At 42.2% G+C, this 17059-nt stretch overlaps 1 protein-coding gene across 1 annotated transcript in view; it reads right to left on the reverse strand.

Annotated features, from left to right (window-relative positions):
- Positions 1-349: 349 nt before the first annotated feature.
- LOC106586220 (serine/threonine-protein kinase tousled-like 1-B) overlaps positions 350-17059 on the reverse strand; it is a 29379-nt gene continuing 12669 nt past the window's right edge. The window contains exons 2-22 of the mRNA XM_014173257.2: positions 10401-10531; positions 10171-10242; positions 8577-8615; positions 8220-8295; positions 8063-8106; positions 7715-7810; positions 7440-7526; positions 7246-7338; positions 6875-6985; positions 6597-6733; positions 6207-6395; positions 6019-6085; positions 5540-5637; positions 5122-5203; positions 4941-5032; positions 4543-4632; positions 4291-4460; positions 4043-4178; positions 2279-2390; positions 2085-2192; positions 350-1805 (exon numbers count right to left, since the gene is read on the reverse strand). Of these exons, the coding sequence (XP_014028732.1) occupies positions 1635-1805; positions 2085-2192; positions 2279-2390; positions 4043-4178; positions 4291-4460; positions 4543-4632; positions 4941-5032; positions 5122-5203; positions 5540-5637; positions 6019-6085; positions 6207-6395; positions 6597-6733; positions 6875-6985; positions 7246-7338; positions 7440-7526; positions 7715-7810; positions 8063-8106; positions 8220-8295; positions 8577-8615; positions 10171-10242; positions 10401-10531 (2201 nt within the window). The 3' untranslated portion in view covers positions 350-1634. The remainder of the gene's footprint in view (positions 1806-2084; positions 2193-2278; positions 2391-4042; positions 4179-4290; positions 4461-4542; positions 4633-4940; positions 5033-5121; positions 5204-5539; positions 5638-6018; positions 6086-6206; positions 6396-6596; positions 6734-6874; positions 6986-7245; positions 7339-7439; positions 7527-7714; positions 7811-8062; positions 8107-8219; positions 8296-8576; positions 8616-10170; positions 10243-10400; positions 10532-17059) is intronic.

Genomic DNA, 17059 nt, shown 5'->3' on the forward strand with positions numbered 1-17059 from the left:
TGCTTGAACAAAGTACTGAGTAAAGGGTCTGAATACTTATGCAAATGTCAGTTTATTTTTAATACATTTGCAAACATTTCTAAAAACCTGTTCTTGCTTTGTCATTATGGGGTTGTTTAGATCGATTGGGGGGGGGGATTAATACATTTTAGATTAAGGCTGTAACGTAAAAGAGAAATTCAAGGGGTCTGAATACTTTAAGAATGCACTGTATGTAATTTAAGATGGGACTGGAATTCTTTGTAACTTATGTCAGGACTACACGGACTGAAAAAGCCCAACACTGGAGAGCTCCTCCCATCGTAGTCTCCAAAAGAAATCCGTTGTATAGCATACTGTGATTCCCTGGTATTTATCATCGTCATCATTTATTGTTTTTACAGAACTGTACATTTTCTACCCAGAGTGGAACATACAGCCCTAAAACTTAAGAGCGACATCAAAAGCAGCAAAAATGTAAAACAAAGAGAAAAAAAAAAAGTACAAGAGAAATTGTTAAAGGTCCAATGCAGCCATTTTTATCTCAATATCAAGTCATTTCTGGGTAACAATTAAGTACCTTACTGTGATTTTCAATAGAAAATATGGTCAGAAACAAAACATAGCAATTTCTGAAGCAAAGAATTGCTAGTGGTCTGAGTGGGGAGGGGAAAACTAGCTGTTATTAGCAGTGAGGTTTGGAACTCTTATTGATCTATAAACTAATTTACCGCCTGGAGATGTCAGCAGGCAGGCCAAAATTCCATCCCACCACACAGGCAAACATTTCAGGTGGTCTTGTCAAACAGTTCTTACACTAAAGGTCATCATCATAATTATCACAATTTCACAGTATTATTCCAACCTCAGTGTGGTAATGCGTATACAAAACTAAGGGGGGGAGATTTTTTTTTTTTTTTTTTTAAATCACTGCACTGGGCCTTTAAACATTTGTACAGAATGGTACAGCTGCAGTTCGAAATCTGAAAATCGTCTTCTGTACAGCAAATATTCATGTACTCTCGAAGAAATTCATTAAAATCTTACCTGCATAGGATTCTGTACATTGACATTTGGTTATTTTGTGCATTCAACATTAGTATGCTGCCTGGGCCTAAATGACAGATCCCACATACGCTAAAAATTACATTCTCATGGCTAATTGTACAACTCAAAACTTTCTGAAAATAAAAAAACATACAGCCAAATTGATGGTGAAATCATTGCAGATCTACAACAACAAAGAAAAAAAGAAAAGACTGTCCTAGAAGTTAAATCACCCCTGTAGGACCATGTTCATTCTTCTAAACGATGGGCTGCCAGGTATCCCTTAGGCCCTGTAAGGCTTCCACCAGCAAGTGTCCAGTCACATTTATTTAAGGTACTGTCTGTAGCAGTGCTCTAGTCAACCTTCACAAGGTAATTTACTCATGTTCTTTTAAACATCCATTCATTAATAAGTCTTTAGTAAACACCCATTTGAAATCCAGCACAGTCCAGGCAAAGGCCAAATTCCACACCATTCAGTCTGCAGGGTCCAAATGCCTTCCATACACCGCTGGTTGGCAGGCAGCTCCTCTCCCACACACCTGGTCCTGTGGGGGAGAGGGCTCTGCAGGCGTGGTGCAGCCAGTCAGTCAGTGCACAGCCGGCCCTCAGTATGAGATGATGCTGGAGGAGGCAGGTCCTGAGCCACCAGCGCCCAGCTGCAGATTCCCTGAAGAGCTGGACCTCCTCATGTGAGGGAGCAGGTAGGAATCCCTTCCCAGCTGGTGAACATCAAACCGGTCCTCCTTCCTGTATGCCAAGCAACGCCTTATAAAGGCCTTGGGGAATAAAGGAGACATCATTAAAAAAAACACAGCACTCAGAACCAATTAAATGAAACATTGGAGCAAGACGCTAAGTATGATGGCGATCATGACTGGACCGAAATGCATCTCAAAAGGGGCTGTAATGTCGGTTTATCTTATATGAACACTAGAGGTCTCAACAAAAGCAATGTTCATACAGGAATTGCTAAATCATAAAACAATCCCAAAATATTAAATAGAAGTGACAATTGCAGTCAGATGGTAATATTCAGAACAACTTCTTCCACAGACCTTTGCTTCATTACTGGCAACAGGCTTGACAGGAAACTGAACTTCGGTTGCTTTAAGAATTGTGTTCTCCTGCAGGATATCCTGCTGAGACTGATTGTGACCAAATGGCTGAAAGATAAAAATAAGGCGACGAGTTAAGTGTTGCGAAAATAAGTTATTTTATTAGTCGATAAAGCCAGTTCTCTAACACTTACTTTTCTTCCATATAAACACTGGAAAAAGATGATGCCAACAGACCACACGTCCACCTTGTTGGAGATCTTTGGAGGTTCTTTGCCAACAACAAAACACTCAGGAGGCAAGTACCTTTGAGAGAACACAAAACAAAAATCTGTCCATAAGTCTAGCATCATATCATCAAAATCATGTGCTGGTCCTGATACAGAGCCGTCAGAAAGTATTCGTACACCTTGACTTATTCTAAAGTTGTGTTACAGCCTGAATTCAAAATATATCTCTCACCTATCTACACACAATACCCCATAATGACAAAGTGAAAACATGCTTAGACATGTTTGCTAACTTATTGAAAATGAAATACAGAAATCACATTTACATAAGTATTCACACCACTGAGTCAATACTTTGTAGAAGCACCTTTGGTGGCAATTACAGCATTGAGTCACCTTGGTTAGGTCTATCAGCTTTGTACATCTAGATGTGGGGATTTTCTCCCATTCTTCCATACAGACTGTCTCAATCTCTGTTAAGTTAGACGGGGAGCAGCAATCTTCAAGTGTTCCCACAGATTTTTAAATGAGATTCAAGTCTGGGCTTTGGTTGGGCCACTCAAGGACTTTCACAATCTTGTTCTGAAGCCATTCCAGTGTTGCTTTGGCTGTATGCTCGGAGTCATTGTCCTGTTGGAACGCAAATGTAAAGGTCATTTGCACTATGAAGCAGGTTCTCATCAAGGATTTCTCTGTATTTGGCTCCATTTCCTCTATCCCTACCAGTCTCCAAGTCCCTGCTGCTGAAAAGCATCCCAATGCTGCCACCACAATGCTTCACAGTAGGGATGGTGTTAGATGGGTGATGAGCTGTGCCTGGTTCTCTCTAGACACCGCACTTTGCATTCAGGCCAGAATTACATTTGTCTCATCAGACTACAGAATCTTTTGTCTTATGCTTGGAGTCGTACATATGCTATTTTGCAAACCCCAGGCATGCTGTCATTTGTTTTTTTCTCAGGAGTAGCTTCCGTCTGGCCACTATCCCATCAAGACCAGATTGGTGAAGTGCTGTAGAGACTGTCGTCCTTCAGGTTCTCCCATCTCAGCTAAGGAACTCTGTAGTTCTGTCAGAGTGGTCATTGGGTTCTTGGTCACCTCCGTCCTCCTTACCCGGTTGCTGAGTTTGGTTGGCCAGCCAGCTCTAGCCTGAGATTGGGTAGTTCCATAATTTGTCATCTTTTCACAAATGATGGTGACCACTGTGGTGAAAGGAAACTTAACACTCTAGAAATTGTTTTATACCCTTCCCCAGATATATGCCTCATCACAATTCAATCTCAGAGATCTACTGACAGTTCCTTGGGCTTCATGGTAGAATTTCTGCTCTGACATACACTGTCAACTGCGGGACCTTATATAGACAGGTGTTTCTTTCTAAATCATGTCCATACAATTTGGCCACCGGTGGACTCCAATCAAGTTGTAGTGACAAGGATGATCAAAGGAAATTGAATGCACCCAAGCTCAAATTGGAACGTCAAAGGAAAGCGGTGTGAATACTTACGTAAATTTCATATTTCTGTATTTAAATTAGCAAAAAAAATTCCTTTGTTTTACCATCGTCATTATGGGGTATCATGTGCAGATGGGTGAGAGAAAAAAAAAATTCTACTTAATCCATTTTGAATTCAGGCTGTACCAAAACAAAATGTGGAATAAGTCAAGGGGTGTGAATACTTTGAAGGCACACTGCATATTTATCCATATATGGTGGCAGTTCACTACCAGTAGGTCCCTGCTCCTTGTGAGGTCAGGTCCATGCCATCCGCACCGTAGCTGTCATCATCCATGATTTTGGACAAACCGAAGTCTGTGATTTTGATTTCCCCACAAGCTGTGCCATCCACAAGCAGGATGTTACCTTGAAATTGGAACAGAACAAATGAGCACATATCCTGTGTTCTCTGAGGCTCTCTTTACAGATGGAAAGGTAACCATAATATCCCTGCAGTGTGTGAAGTGTGTCTGTTCACCTGGCTTGAGGTCATAGTGGATGATGGGGGGCTTGATTTCGTTCAGGTATCGGAGAGCATTCACAATCTGCATGACGATGGAGCGGGCCTCCTTTTCTGACATTAGCTTGTGCTGCTTCAAGTAGAAGTCCAGGTCATTTCCTTCACAGTACTCCAAAACTGTGCAAAACCTGTGAGGGCAATGTGTAAAAGGCAGTGATGAGAGGATGTCATGAGGACATATGGTCAGTATAATGAGGAAGGGTCACTTACGTGTCTGTGTCCAGTGAGAAGTAGTCATACAGCTTGACGATTCTGGGGTGGTCCAGCTGCTTGTGTATTCGGTACTCTCGACAGGCGTGTCTGCAACAAGGTGAGCAGTGTTACCATGGGCAACCAAAGGAATGACTCAAGACAGTAAGAGCGCAGAGAGGTGGAGGTATGACTGATTGATTGGCTAACCCAGACACTAAGCTTACGGACTAGAAAAACCAAAGGCTTAAAGCCAGCGAATTACACACAAAACTGTGCCATTCTTACAGTAATTCATAAAACTGACTCTGCTTTTCTAAAATGATCTAAAGCAGAGCAATGCTTTTTAAAAAGTTACTTTTCACAGTGTTGATGAACAGAACATGGCAAAAGTGGCAATTATTTAATGTTGAACATACTTGTGATAGTTCTCTTTTTTCTCCTCCCTCCAGTTCTTGTTGAGCTGGTGAATTTTCACAGCAGCATACCGTTGCTCAATCAAGTCAAACGCCTATAATAAACAGAAGAGTTCTGACTGGTCTATTCAAACGAAGACTTGCAGATGCAACTGATGACACATGAAAACTCCGATAGACTCACCTTGTAAACTTCACTAAAGCCTCCTCTTCCCAGAAGATGCAGGAGTAGATACCTCTCGTTCAAAGTCGGATGGTCTTTGAATCTTTAGCGGGAGAGAAAAAAATATAAAAGTTAGCAATTCATTACGAACTTAGTCAAATGGTAGGACTTCCACCAACACAAAGACGACTAATCCCTATAAAGACATTAAGTCGGACCTTGTTACTGAAATGCTAATGGGTGAAAAAAAAAAAAACACTGGCTCATTTTACCTCAAGTTGCAGAATGGAAAACTGACATCCAGAATGATTTTTAACGTACTGTGAAAAACACCATGACATGGCCATTACTGCCACACTGAACAATCTATGGTTGTCAGCAGGAGCCCTTGTGCGTATGCCCTGACGTCACAGAGATTCATTCCAGTGATCAGACTCACTGTGAACTGTCCTCATTATTTATTCTCTTAAGTTCCCGAATGTGAAGGTTCCGCACTCTCTCCAGACGCTCCAACTCCGCCTGGATTTCAGCTTCTTCCTGTAATGATTCACACAAACAGACATAAAGAGGAACATCAGAGGACTGACTACAAGGAGAGGGGAGCGCATCAAAACCCACTTCTACACCGAGGCTGACAAGTCATTTTAAAAACTAACGGTTGACGTGGTAGAAAGTCTGTCTAGGGAAATCCGTCTGATGCTTAATCCCTAGGAAAACTAATAATTCAATATACTATAAGGTTTAAAACATTTTTTTTTTAAGAATCCACAGAATCTCTAGGCAGTCAAACTAATAGTGGTTCTATATCAGGATGTCTTATCCCCATTTCATTGTCTTGATGAACAATGTGACATATGAAACAATGAAAGGTCATCTCACGTTGCCTGGCCCTGCCAGGTTGGGCATCTACACACTGACCTTTTTGAGATGCCCGAGTCGCAGTTTGTAAATCTCCTCCTGCTCATGGTACTCTGCTAGAGTCAACCTTCGGAATGAACCAACAAAATGACCAATGAAAGCAGCAGGATCAGGCATACATGTTCATAGATATCTAGCGTCTTGTGCGTTTAGGCTTAGCCACAAGTAAGGAGGACAAGGACACTCACAGCTGAGGTAGGCTGGGCTTGAGAAAGGGATCGTTCTCCGCTCCGTTCACTGCCTTGGTTTTGCGTTGCTTTGGCTCAGAGTTTGTGGTTGGTGCTTGGGAGTTGCTGGAGGATGGGGGTTTCCTCTTTGCTAGGAGTTTTCTCTGCTTCTCGATTTCCTCCCTCTGTTGGTTTATCCACTCTTGCTGTCTGCAGATAAAAATGTTATATCCAATCAATACCATTTCCGCTACGCTTGCGTTTAACCCTGGCTAAGGCTTTAGAATAAAAAGGGTAATTTTGTACTAATACTACAGATGTCTTTGATACCTGGTTGAAAGAGAAATACATGTAGCTTGCCAACCACATCATAGTTGAAAGTTAAGTTGACCTGGAGACTAAGGTACTCACTTGACTAGGTTTTGGAAGGCAAAGCCATCTGTCCACTGCTCTGTGAAGGAGGCGCCATGTCGTACAGTGGTAAAATGGCCTAATCGTAGTCTGTCCTGCATACTCTTCTCCCGGCACGCCTGCTTTTCCTGGGTGCTCTAAGCAACATATGCACAATGTCAGACATCACAGACTGATAAGCAATACCTGATTACTCACACGGAAATGCAAAAGACTTGGCACAATGTCAAAAGCCAGACATGCCAGGCTTTAGACATTCCACTTTGAAATGAAAGTACCTTTTCTATGAGCAACTTCTTGCTCATGGTAATGCATTTATTTAAGCGTTCTTTGTACTTTTCAAGTAATTTCTGTTGTTCATCTATCTGTCTCCTGAGATCACAGTTTGCCTATGGAGAAACACACATTAGGTTAATCAATACAATTCTAACACCCAGGACCTCTAAACAGAATTAAGACGGCCAGTCTAGCATGGATAACATGCATTATTGTATGTACTTTGAGTCCACTGGCAGCACACCGAGCTGTGTTTTAATTGATCCGTGTTCAGTTGTGCCAGAGTACTACATCACTGACACTTGAAGTTCTTAAGTTCCTCATTGAGTTTATGCTGAGGTTCTCTTTGTGCTCATTAGACAGCTTTTCTTACCCTAAGCAAATCATCTATTCTGCCTTCTTTTTTCTCAAGGTCCAGGTTCTTGTTACTTTCAAGGGCAGCCAACTTGAGCCCCGTCAGGTCAGTCTGCAGCAAAAAACAAATAGAACAAATTCTTAAAATGCTCCAACACAATGTCAGTTATTCAAAAAGTGCTGAATACACATACTAATGGATGTCATCCTCACCTGCACACATTTGACTGCTAGCTGCTTAGGATGCATCACATGGTCCCCAAAAGACAGACTCGTAGGAGATGAGCTGTTTTGCCTAATCTGAAACACAAGGGACAACAATTGTTTGCATATCTAATTGTACCATCAATATTACTTATAAAAACAGACTGCTTAAAATAGGCCGGTCTGGCTCTGGGCTGTTCTGGCCTGGACAAGGATACTTACCGTCTTCTGTTTCAAATGGCAACAAGCGGTAAATTAATTGAAGTGGATATGGGGTAACTTACACTGGAACCCTGCGCGGTGTGGGAATGTGAGTTCTGGGGTGAGCGGATCACTGGGGGGAGACCTCTCACAGGACTGGACCCGTTCCCTCCTTGGAACTGGAGAAAGAGAGGCCACCAGTGTGAGTGCCATCATTGCCTGCCACTTGGCAAAAACAGAGGCACAGAAAGCCTCCTTTATGTTAGGTTCTGTTTACTGCCTCTGAGTGAAATGGAGCTTCATTGATATTCTCCAAAACAAAAACACCTCTCAGATGAACACCAAACGTGGTGCTCCAGCACACAGGGACATTAAGAGTAGAACTTTCATTAAAAAAAACATTTAGCATGCTCCCAACTCATGTAACTTACATCAAAATAATCACTAATTTTGGGTCCTCGCCCGATAGACTTCCCTGTGAGAGAGAAAACACATTTACCATTTGACTTTCATTTATAAATTATGGCCATCATACAGCAGTGACTATATGTACCCGGAGCATAACAGAAACAGCTTAAGGGAAGTTACCTTGGCTGCTCTCTGATTGGATATCAGGTTTCCTTTTTCTTCCTCTGGATGATTCAGAGTGTTTCTTTTCAGGAGTCTGTCCAAGAAAAACTGAGTTTAACCAATAACCATCATCATCTGGTAGGTTGTACAAGTACAGTTACTTTGATTCCTTGAAATGTCAAGATGAGGATGTAATGACTTTTGAAAAACAAAAGCGTTGTGAATATACTGTAGCAGCAGCAAAATGCCTAACCTACAGCCTGCTAGGGAGTTCCTGAATGTAGGTGAACTGACCGACCACTGCTGTCTACCACCCAGCAGATGACAAATGAAGGGGAACATAGCCTAGTATTCCAAATACAATGGAGTACCTACCGAATATGCAGGAGAGCTCCCCCTTTTCACATCGGAGCTCTGCAAACACAAGAACAAGAGGGGTACAGAGAATGAGTTCAATGTAATGAAATACATAACTAATACCGTTTATAATTAGCCTGCTTTGACAGAGATTCATTGTATTGGAAAGCTTAATAAGACTGTAATGGAAGAATTTCAACAGTTGAGAGAGGATGTTTATCTATGGCCAATGCAGCCTGTTGGCAGTTTTGGGCCACAGGCTGTGAGAAATAAAGACAAGAAAAGCAACTACAGCAGGTAACTGTGGCACAAAGATTAACTAGCCTTTTCTAATGTCTGATTCAAATCTCAATGACAGAGTACACACACACTGCCCAATTCTGATCTTTTGACCAATCACAGATCTTTTTCAGAACTGATTTGATTGGTCAAAAGACCAATTAGTTAAAAATGGACTGCCTGTGTAAACGAAGCCTTCAGGAGCTAAACTTATGAGTGGGAAAAAAAACAAGATCTCCAAATAACAAGGAATAACCATGATCAACCAATTTAATGAATTACCAACCAACAAGATAACATATGAGGATTCTTTCTGCCCTACAAAAGAAAAATATTAAAATGCTTAAACTGAGAAAACCCAGACTAAATCAAAAAGGAGTAGCCAATTTCAACCGGGCAGAGGAATCCTCGTGATATTTATGCAAAACCCCAGGGCCAGGACAGAGCCTTGTGCAGAGAATCTGCTGACAGGTGCTAGTCTGATTGAGTGTGTCAACAGTGCATCATTAGGGAGTGTATGACGTATGGTAGCATCTGTGTGGGTGACATCTGTGCAGATTCAGCAGCAGAGGCGGCCAGAGAGGATTTATTCTGCCTCCTCTCCCCCCCCTCGATCATGCTCACACATAGGCCTCCATCAGTGACTTATTAAACCAGTCAAACTGTACAGAATGGAAGGGAGCAGACAGTCACCTGCACAGTCGGGTTGCTAGTATACGCACACACTCCACTGCAGTGCTTCAGGCTTCTTTATTCCAGACAATGTTGGAGCCCACTACCCCACACAAACAGGCTGCGACACTGGAGCCCCTCCCAAGTTGGAAGCCATTTGTGTTTTGCCTTCATTAGCGTAGAGCTGTGCTGCCAAACACAGGAAAACAGCGTGGAGGGAGGCGCAGATGCAGCATGACGCCTGTGATCAGGCTGCCCTGGCGCAGACCGTGTTTGTACAGAGAGGTGAGAGCTTGTGGCATGATGCGTCACAAGAAGGCAGTTTAATTACAACAAGATTCCGCACATTTTTATTCTCTCTAGAGCTAGCTCCATCTTAGGTTGCGTCTGACATTTTCACCAGTGACAGAGGACCATGAGGGTCCAGCTCCTCTCCCCCTGTGGGATCTCCCTGCTCACACCAACCAGCCCACATCTAACATCCAATCAAAACATAGGTCTAATCCAAACAAAGGATGGAATATCAAAGACAAAAAAACTAAAACAGAAAAGCCTTGGAAACCAGTTATATTGTCTGACAAGAGCCTGTTCAAACAAACATGTACATTGATTCATTATATAATGTTTCATTAAAACTGTAAGAACATGTTAAGAAACATACCTCTGACTCTTTGTCACTGGAGGACCCCAGGCTTCCAAAACTTTGATTTGAGCAGTCATTGTTAGTCATGCCCTGAAATCAAAAACAGAAGTACGTCATAACATTCTTCTGAAAAGAAACCATGACAACTATTTACTTTAGTTACACAAAATAAGCCTGACAGACAATTAGACTAGCTGAAAACATGCAGCCAAGTGTATGGGTATCAGGGGTGAGGCAAGCGCACACACTTTGGTTCCCCCGCTGGTGCTGCCAGTGCTGCCCCCGGTACTGCCCCCAGTGCCAGTGACCGCGCCCATGAAGCGAGCCTCCAGCAGCTCCTGTCTCCGGGGGTCCAGGCTGTGCAGCTCCTCCATGGTGCCTGGAAGAGAAGAGAAACACAGTCACAGAATATTAACCACTTATTGCCTACTGTTCCTTACATCCTCACATTCCTCTCAGTCATCCAACGCTGCAGAGTAGACCTGACTGCATCATGATCATCACTTCTATGTCAGGCTTTATTTGAAACGTTTAAGTAAGACATTTTATGAATGGTGACCATTACAGAGTAGGACGCCAAGCCTCAAAAAAGGCTTTTCAGTCAATCATATTTCACAGCTGTTAAGGGAACACAGCTGTCCCCTTGTGTTCGTTCTAAAGGTGAGATGTTAATGAGGCAATGCAGTCCAAATGAAAGTGTCTTGAGTTTTGTTTGTGTTCCAGTCTTGTATGGGGAGGGGGGGGGGGTCACTGGGACAGGCAATGTAACATCACAATTTTTATGTTGCACCTTACTGAACTCTATCTTAATGTATACCTACGTCTACCTATTCTTTTAGGCCTATACAAGGAAAACCAGAATGTCTGGCTCTTTTTACAATTTCTTCATGACAAAATTGAGACAAACTACAGAAAGCACACTGAAGTCCACCCCTATCTGAAAACTGTTGCATTTCATTGACTTGATCTGAAGCTTCGACCATAACTGAGACCAGGTATACAGCTAATTCAGTTTCAGGCTGACACAGGGATACTTCAGGATTTTGGCAATGAAGCCCTTTATCTACTTCCCCAGAGTCCAATGAACTCGTGGATACCATGTTTAGGTCTCTGCATGCAGTTTGAAGAAAGTTGCCAATTAGCATTAGTGCAATTGCTAAATCGCGTTAGCGAAATTAAGAAGTCTACGGTAACTGCTAGCATGCTAGTAGATACAGTACCATAGACTTCCAGTCATTGCGCCAACGCTAGTTAGCACTGGCTCGCAAAATTTCCTACAAGAGACGCAAATTTTGGTAAATTTCGTTGCCGACTAACCAACCCCTATTAACCGGTAAACAAACAGTTAAATTTGTTCCAAACAGAAAATACTATGCATGGAAGGAACTGACATTTTTCATTAAAAGCTTAAATAAAAAAATAAAAAACATGCGACAATAGCAAGCCTATCCTCTCATATTATTGAACATGAAACTACAGTAATGAAGCAGAGACTGGAACACATTTTCAAACATTTGCCAAAATCCAATTTGCGGGAAGACACCGTTCTAAAAAGACGCATCTGATACGAGCCGTTTCATGTGACAGAGATGAACATCTCCGTTCGAAACTTTGAGGGAAAATGTAAACATGCAACAACGAGGACGGGTTGTTAAATACGACTAGGATTGTGCCTTTGGCTTCTGGACAACTAAATAAAGTTGATATGAAAACCAGTACTGAGAGAAAGTCTGAATCTCAGCTGTTTCATGCTGCTCCTCCCTCTCCCACTGCTCCCTGCGTCAGTCATTTTTTTGTTGCATCTCAATCTACCGAAGGGCAGCCTTTCGAATCTGCGGTGGAAGGTGGCCGAGGTACAGCTGTGTTTGTCAGACCACGAGACGCTCGAAAAATTGAAAACATCTATCATCCCAACAGTTTGGCATACTAACTAATATGACCACTCAATGGAAAGATGAGCCCCTCACTAACACAGTGATGTTCTTGGTTTTACTCTAGTAGTCGGTACCGACTACCAACTTGTTTGTAGCGTCCAGTTTGGGCTACGCACTAATATGACCCGTCTATGGAAAGGTGAGAATCTCACAAACATGTGTTGTTTTGCTCTAGGACGCCCACGAGTCTCACACGGCTCATCTGAAGGTAGGCCGGGATCAGTACAAATATATATATTTTTTAAATGAATGTTAGTATACCAAACATTAGGAAAAACAGTGCATCTGGCACCTACTACGATACCCCGTTCAAAACGCAATTAAATATTTTGTCTTCCCCATTCACCTTCTGAATGGCACACAGACAATTCATGTCCTTCTTTTGACCAGTCTCCTCCCCTTTATCTACACTGGTTGAAGTGAATTTACCAAATGACATCAATAAGGGATCACAGCTTTCAGGGCCTAAAATTAACACCAGCCATGTTGGCGGGTGGTCAGGGCTCCACAGAGTGAGCATTTCACTTCCATTTGTCAAAAGTTGACACCTGCTCTTTCCAGGGTTTTTCTATATATTTTTTACTATTTCCTACATTGTTGAATAATAGTGAAGACATCATAACTATGAAATAACACTTGGAATCAGAACAGACTAGTAGCTGTCCACACACACAAACATACTTTTGGGTCATGTAGTATCAATGTTTAAGTTTCAACTGCTGGGGAAGAGAAAAAAAAAAGCTGCAGCTGGTCATACTCAATTTCACATGCACATATGACTAGTCACGTTACCACGGTAACTTCCCACACTTAAAGGGGCAGGTGATTTTCTCTCATCTGTAATATTTTTGTGAAGACTTCAGTCACAAAATGTATGAAATTAAATATACCACATTACTTCTTACTAGTAGTACATTTATGGTTTTAGGAATATTACAAAGCACGCTCATCTGCTTTTGTGTTTTGTTAGTGTAATGTTTTGTATACTCCATGTACATGGAAGTAGTTTAGTGCCCCAAAATGTAGTATTTCTTATAATCGCTCATACACTGCTCCAAAAAATAAAAGGAACACTAAAATAACATCCTAGATCTGAATGAATGAAATAATATTATTAAACACTTTTTTCTTTACATAGTTGAATGTGCTGACAACAAAATCACACAAAAATAATCAATGGAAATCCAATTTATCAACCCATGGAGGTCTGGATTTGGAGTCGCACTCAAAATTAAAGTGGAAAACCACACTACAGGCTGATCCAACTTTGATGTAATGTCCTTAAAACAAGTCAAAATGAGGCTCAGTAGTGTGTGTGGCCTCCACGTGCCTGTATGACCTCCCTACAACGCCTGGGCATGCTCCTGATGAGGTGGCGGATGGTCTCCTGAGGGATCTCCTCCCAGACCTGGACTAAAGCATCCGCCAACTCCTGGACAGTCTGTGGTACAACGTGGCGTTGGTGGATGGAGCGAGACATGATGTCCCAGATGTGCTCAATTGGATTCAGGTCTGAGGAACGGGCGGGCCAGTCCATAGCATCAATGCTTTCCTCTTGCAGGAACTGCCGACACACTCCAGCCACATGAGGTCTAGCATTGTCTTGCATTAGGAGGAACCCAGGGCCAACCGCACCAGCATATGGTCTCACAAGGGGTCTGAGGATCTCATCTCGGTACCTAATGGCAGTCAGGCTACCTCTGGCGAGCACATGGAGGGCTGTGCGGCCCCCCAAAGAAATGCCACCCCACACCATGACTGACCCACCGCCAAACCGGTCATGCTGGAGGATGTTGCAGGCAGCAGAACGTTCTCCACAGCGTCTCCAGACTCTGTCACATGTGCTCAGTGTGAACCTGCTTTCATCTGTGAAGAGCACAGGGCGCGGCGCCAGTGGCGAATTTGCCAATCTTGGTGTTCTCTGGCAAATGCCAAACGTCCTGCACGGTGTTGGGCTGTAAGCACAACCCCCACCTGTGGACGTCGGGCCCTCATACCACCCTCATGGAGTCTGTTTCTGACCGTTTGAGCAGACACATGCACATTTGTGGCCTGCTGAAGGTCATTTTGCAGGGCTCTGGCAGTGCTCCTACTGCTCCTCCTTGCACAAAGGCGGCGGTAGCGGTCCTGCTGCTGGGTTGTTGCCCTCCTACGGCCTCCTCCACATCTCCTGATGTACTGGCCTGTCTCCGTGCTCTGGACACTACGCTGACAGACACAGCAAACCTTGCCACAGCTCGCATTGATGTGCCATCCTGGATGAGCTGCACTACCTGAGCCACTTGTGTGGGTTGTAGACTCCGTCTCATGCTACCACTAGAGTGAAAGCACCGCCAGCATTCAAAAGTGACCAAAACATCAGCCAGGAAGCATAGGAACTGAGAAGTGGTCTGTGGTCACCACCTGCAGAAACCCCCAATAAAGGAGTGTCTTGCTAATTGCCTATAAATTTCCACCTGTTGTCTATTCCATTTGCACAACAGCATGTGAAATTTATTGGCAATCAGTGTTGCTTCCTAAGTGGACAGTTTGATTTCACAGAAGTGTGATTGACTTGGAGTTACATTGTGTTGTTTAACCTGTTATGGATAGGGGGCAGTATTTTCATGGCCGGATAAAAAACGTACCCGATTTAATCTGATTATTACTCCTGCCCAGAAACTAGAATATGCATATAATTATTAGCTTTGGATAGAAAACACTCCAAAGTTTCTAAAACTGTTTGAATGGTGTCTGTGAGTATAACAGAACTCATTTGGCAGGCCAAAACCTGAGAAAATTCTGTAAAGGAAGTACCCCGTCTGACCATTTCTTGGCCTTCTTGATCATCTCTATCCAAAACAAGGGATCTCTGCTGTTACGTGACACTTCCTACGGCTACCATAGGCTCTCAGAAGGCGGCAAAAAGCTGAATCGTGGCTTTGCAGGCCCTGGCTGAAAAACATTAGCGCATTTTGATAGTGGTCGGTCAAGGTACAGAGACTGGCGCGCGCGTGCACGAGGCGACCCCATGTTTTTATTCTTTCGTCTTTGAAAGTAAACAACGACTCCCGGTCGGAATATTATCGCTTTTTTTTAACGAGAAAAATAACATAAAAATTGATTTTAAACAGCGGTTGACATGCTTCGAAGTACGGTAATGGAATATTTAGAATTTTTTGGTCACGAAACGCGTCGGGCGCGTAACCCTTCGTCACCATTGGATAGTGTCTTGAACGCACGAACAAAACGCCGCTATTTGGATATAACTATGGATTATTTTGAACCAAACCAACATTTGTTATTGAAGTAAAAGTCCTGGGAGTGCATTCTGACGAAGAACAGGAAAGGTAATCAAACTTTTCTAATAGTAAATCGGAGTTTGGTGAGGGTCAAACTTGGTGGGTGTCAAAATAGCTAGCCGTGATGGCTGGGCTATGTGCTTTCACCGAAAAGCTATTTTAAAATCGGACATAGCGAGTGCATAAAGTTGTTCTGTATCTATAATTCTTAAAATAATTGTTATGTCTTTTGTGAACGTTTATCGTGAGTAATTTAGTAAATTCACCGGAAGTGTTCGGTGGGAATGCTAGTTCTGAACGTCACATGCTAATGTAAAAAGCTGGTTTTTGATATAAATATTAACTTGATTGAACAAAACATGCATGTATTGTATAACATAATGTCCTAGGCTTGTCATCTGATGAAGATCAAAAGGTTAGTGCTGCATTTAGCTGTGGTTTTGTTTTTTGTGACATTATATAATAGCTTGAAAAATGGGTGTCTGATTATTTCTGGCTGGGTACTCTGCTGACATAATCTAATGTTTTGCTTTCGCGGTAAAGCCTTTTTGAAATCAGACAGTGTGGTTAGATAAAGGAGAGTCTTGTCTTTAAAATGGTGTAAAATAGTCATGTGTTTGAAAAATTGAAGTTTTGGGATTTTTGAGGAATTTGTAATTCGCGCCACGCCCGTCATTGGATATTGGAGCAGGTGTTCCGCTAGCGGAACGTCTAGATGTAAGAGGTTAAGTGTTCCCTTTATTTTTTTGAGCAGTGTATATAGGACAGACACTTTAAAGTACAACTGAGTAACTATTTCGCAGATATGAAACAGATAATCCTAAATCAGTCAAAAAAATCAAATTCCCAGTTAATGCTACAAAACCAACTTTATAAGGTTTTAAAAATAGGTTATATTTGACTCAATTCCATGATGTACAGTAAGGCATTGTTGGCAGAGTAGATGGATGCAGTTCAATGCATGATTAATATAACTCACCAATACATTTCCTGGTAGTCCCAAAAATACTGCTATCAGGTTGTAACTCACAGCCTGGACTGGTATATTGTTTGCAACCTCTACCCATTCAGGATTAGGGCTGGGTGATAGGGACAAAATATCATATACCGATTTGTCACGTTTGACGGTATTCGATTTTTTTTATAATAAATACTCAATATGCTTTGAGTAGTTCATGACCCTAGGGTGGCAATACAAATAAGTTATTTCAAAATGGGGCTTCAATAGAACTCTAAACAAAAATACATTTATGCACTTTTAATCATCATTTCCACACTGTGCCACAAAGCATGATACAAGCCCCAAAAAATCTAGACCTAGTTAATTGGTGAACTATTGGAATCATGGAAATTATGATTATTCTATAGTTGGAAACAGTGGGAAGGACCTAGAATAAATTGTCTGACATGAATAAGTCAGTGAGGAATTATTGACAGAGTAAGAACCAGTGTTGGTCAGTGTTTCCAGGTGGCCCCAATTAGATGTTACATTACATGTTCCCTTACTTCACGTTGCTAGTTAGGTGAATGAATATGTTGGCTATTACTCGCTGATAAGCATGTTTGTGCAACGGTATCTTATCTAGGCCTACATCAGAATCGGTACCAGGCTGTATTAGCCAACTAGCTATGTTTGCTCTGACTCTTAGAACATTTAGCAGGCTAGCGATTCGCATTAGCAGCTAACAAATT

The sequence above is a fragment of the Salmo salar genome, chromosome ssa25, assembly GCF_905237065.1.
Source record: "Salmo salar chromosome ssa25, Ssal_v3.1, whole genome shotgun sequence".
Classification (NCBI taxonomy): Eukaryota; Metazoa; Chordata; class Actinopteri; order Salmoniformes; family Salmonidae; genus Salmo; species Salmo salar.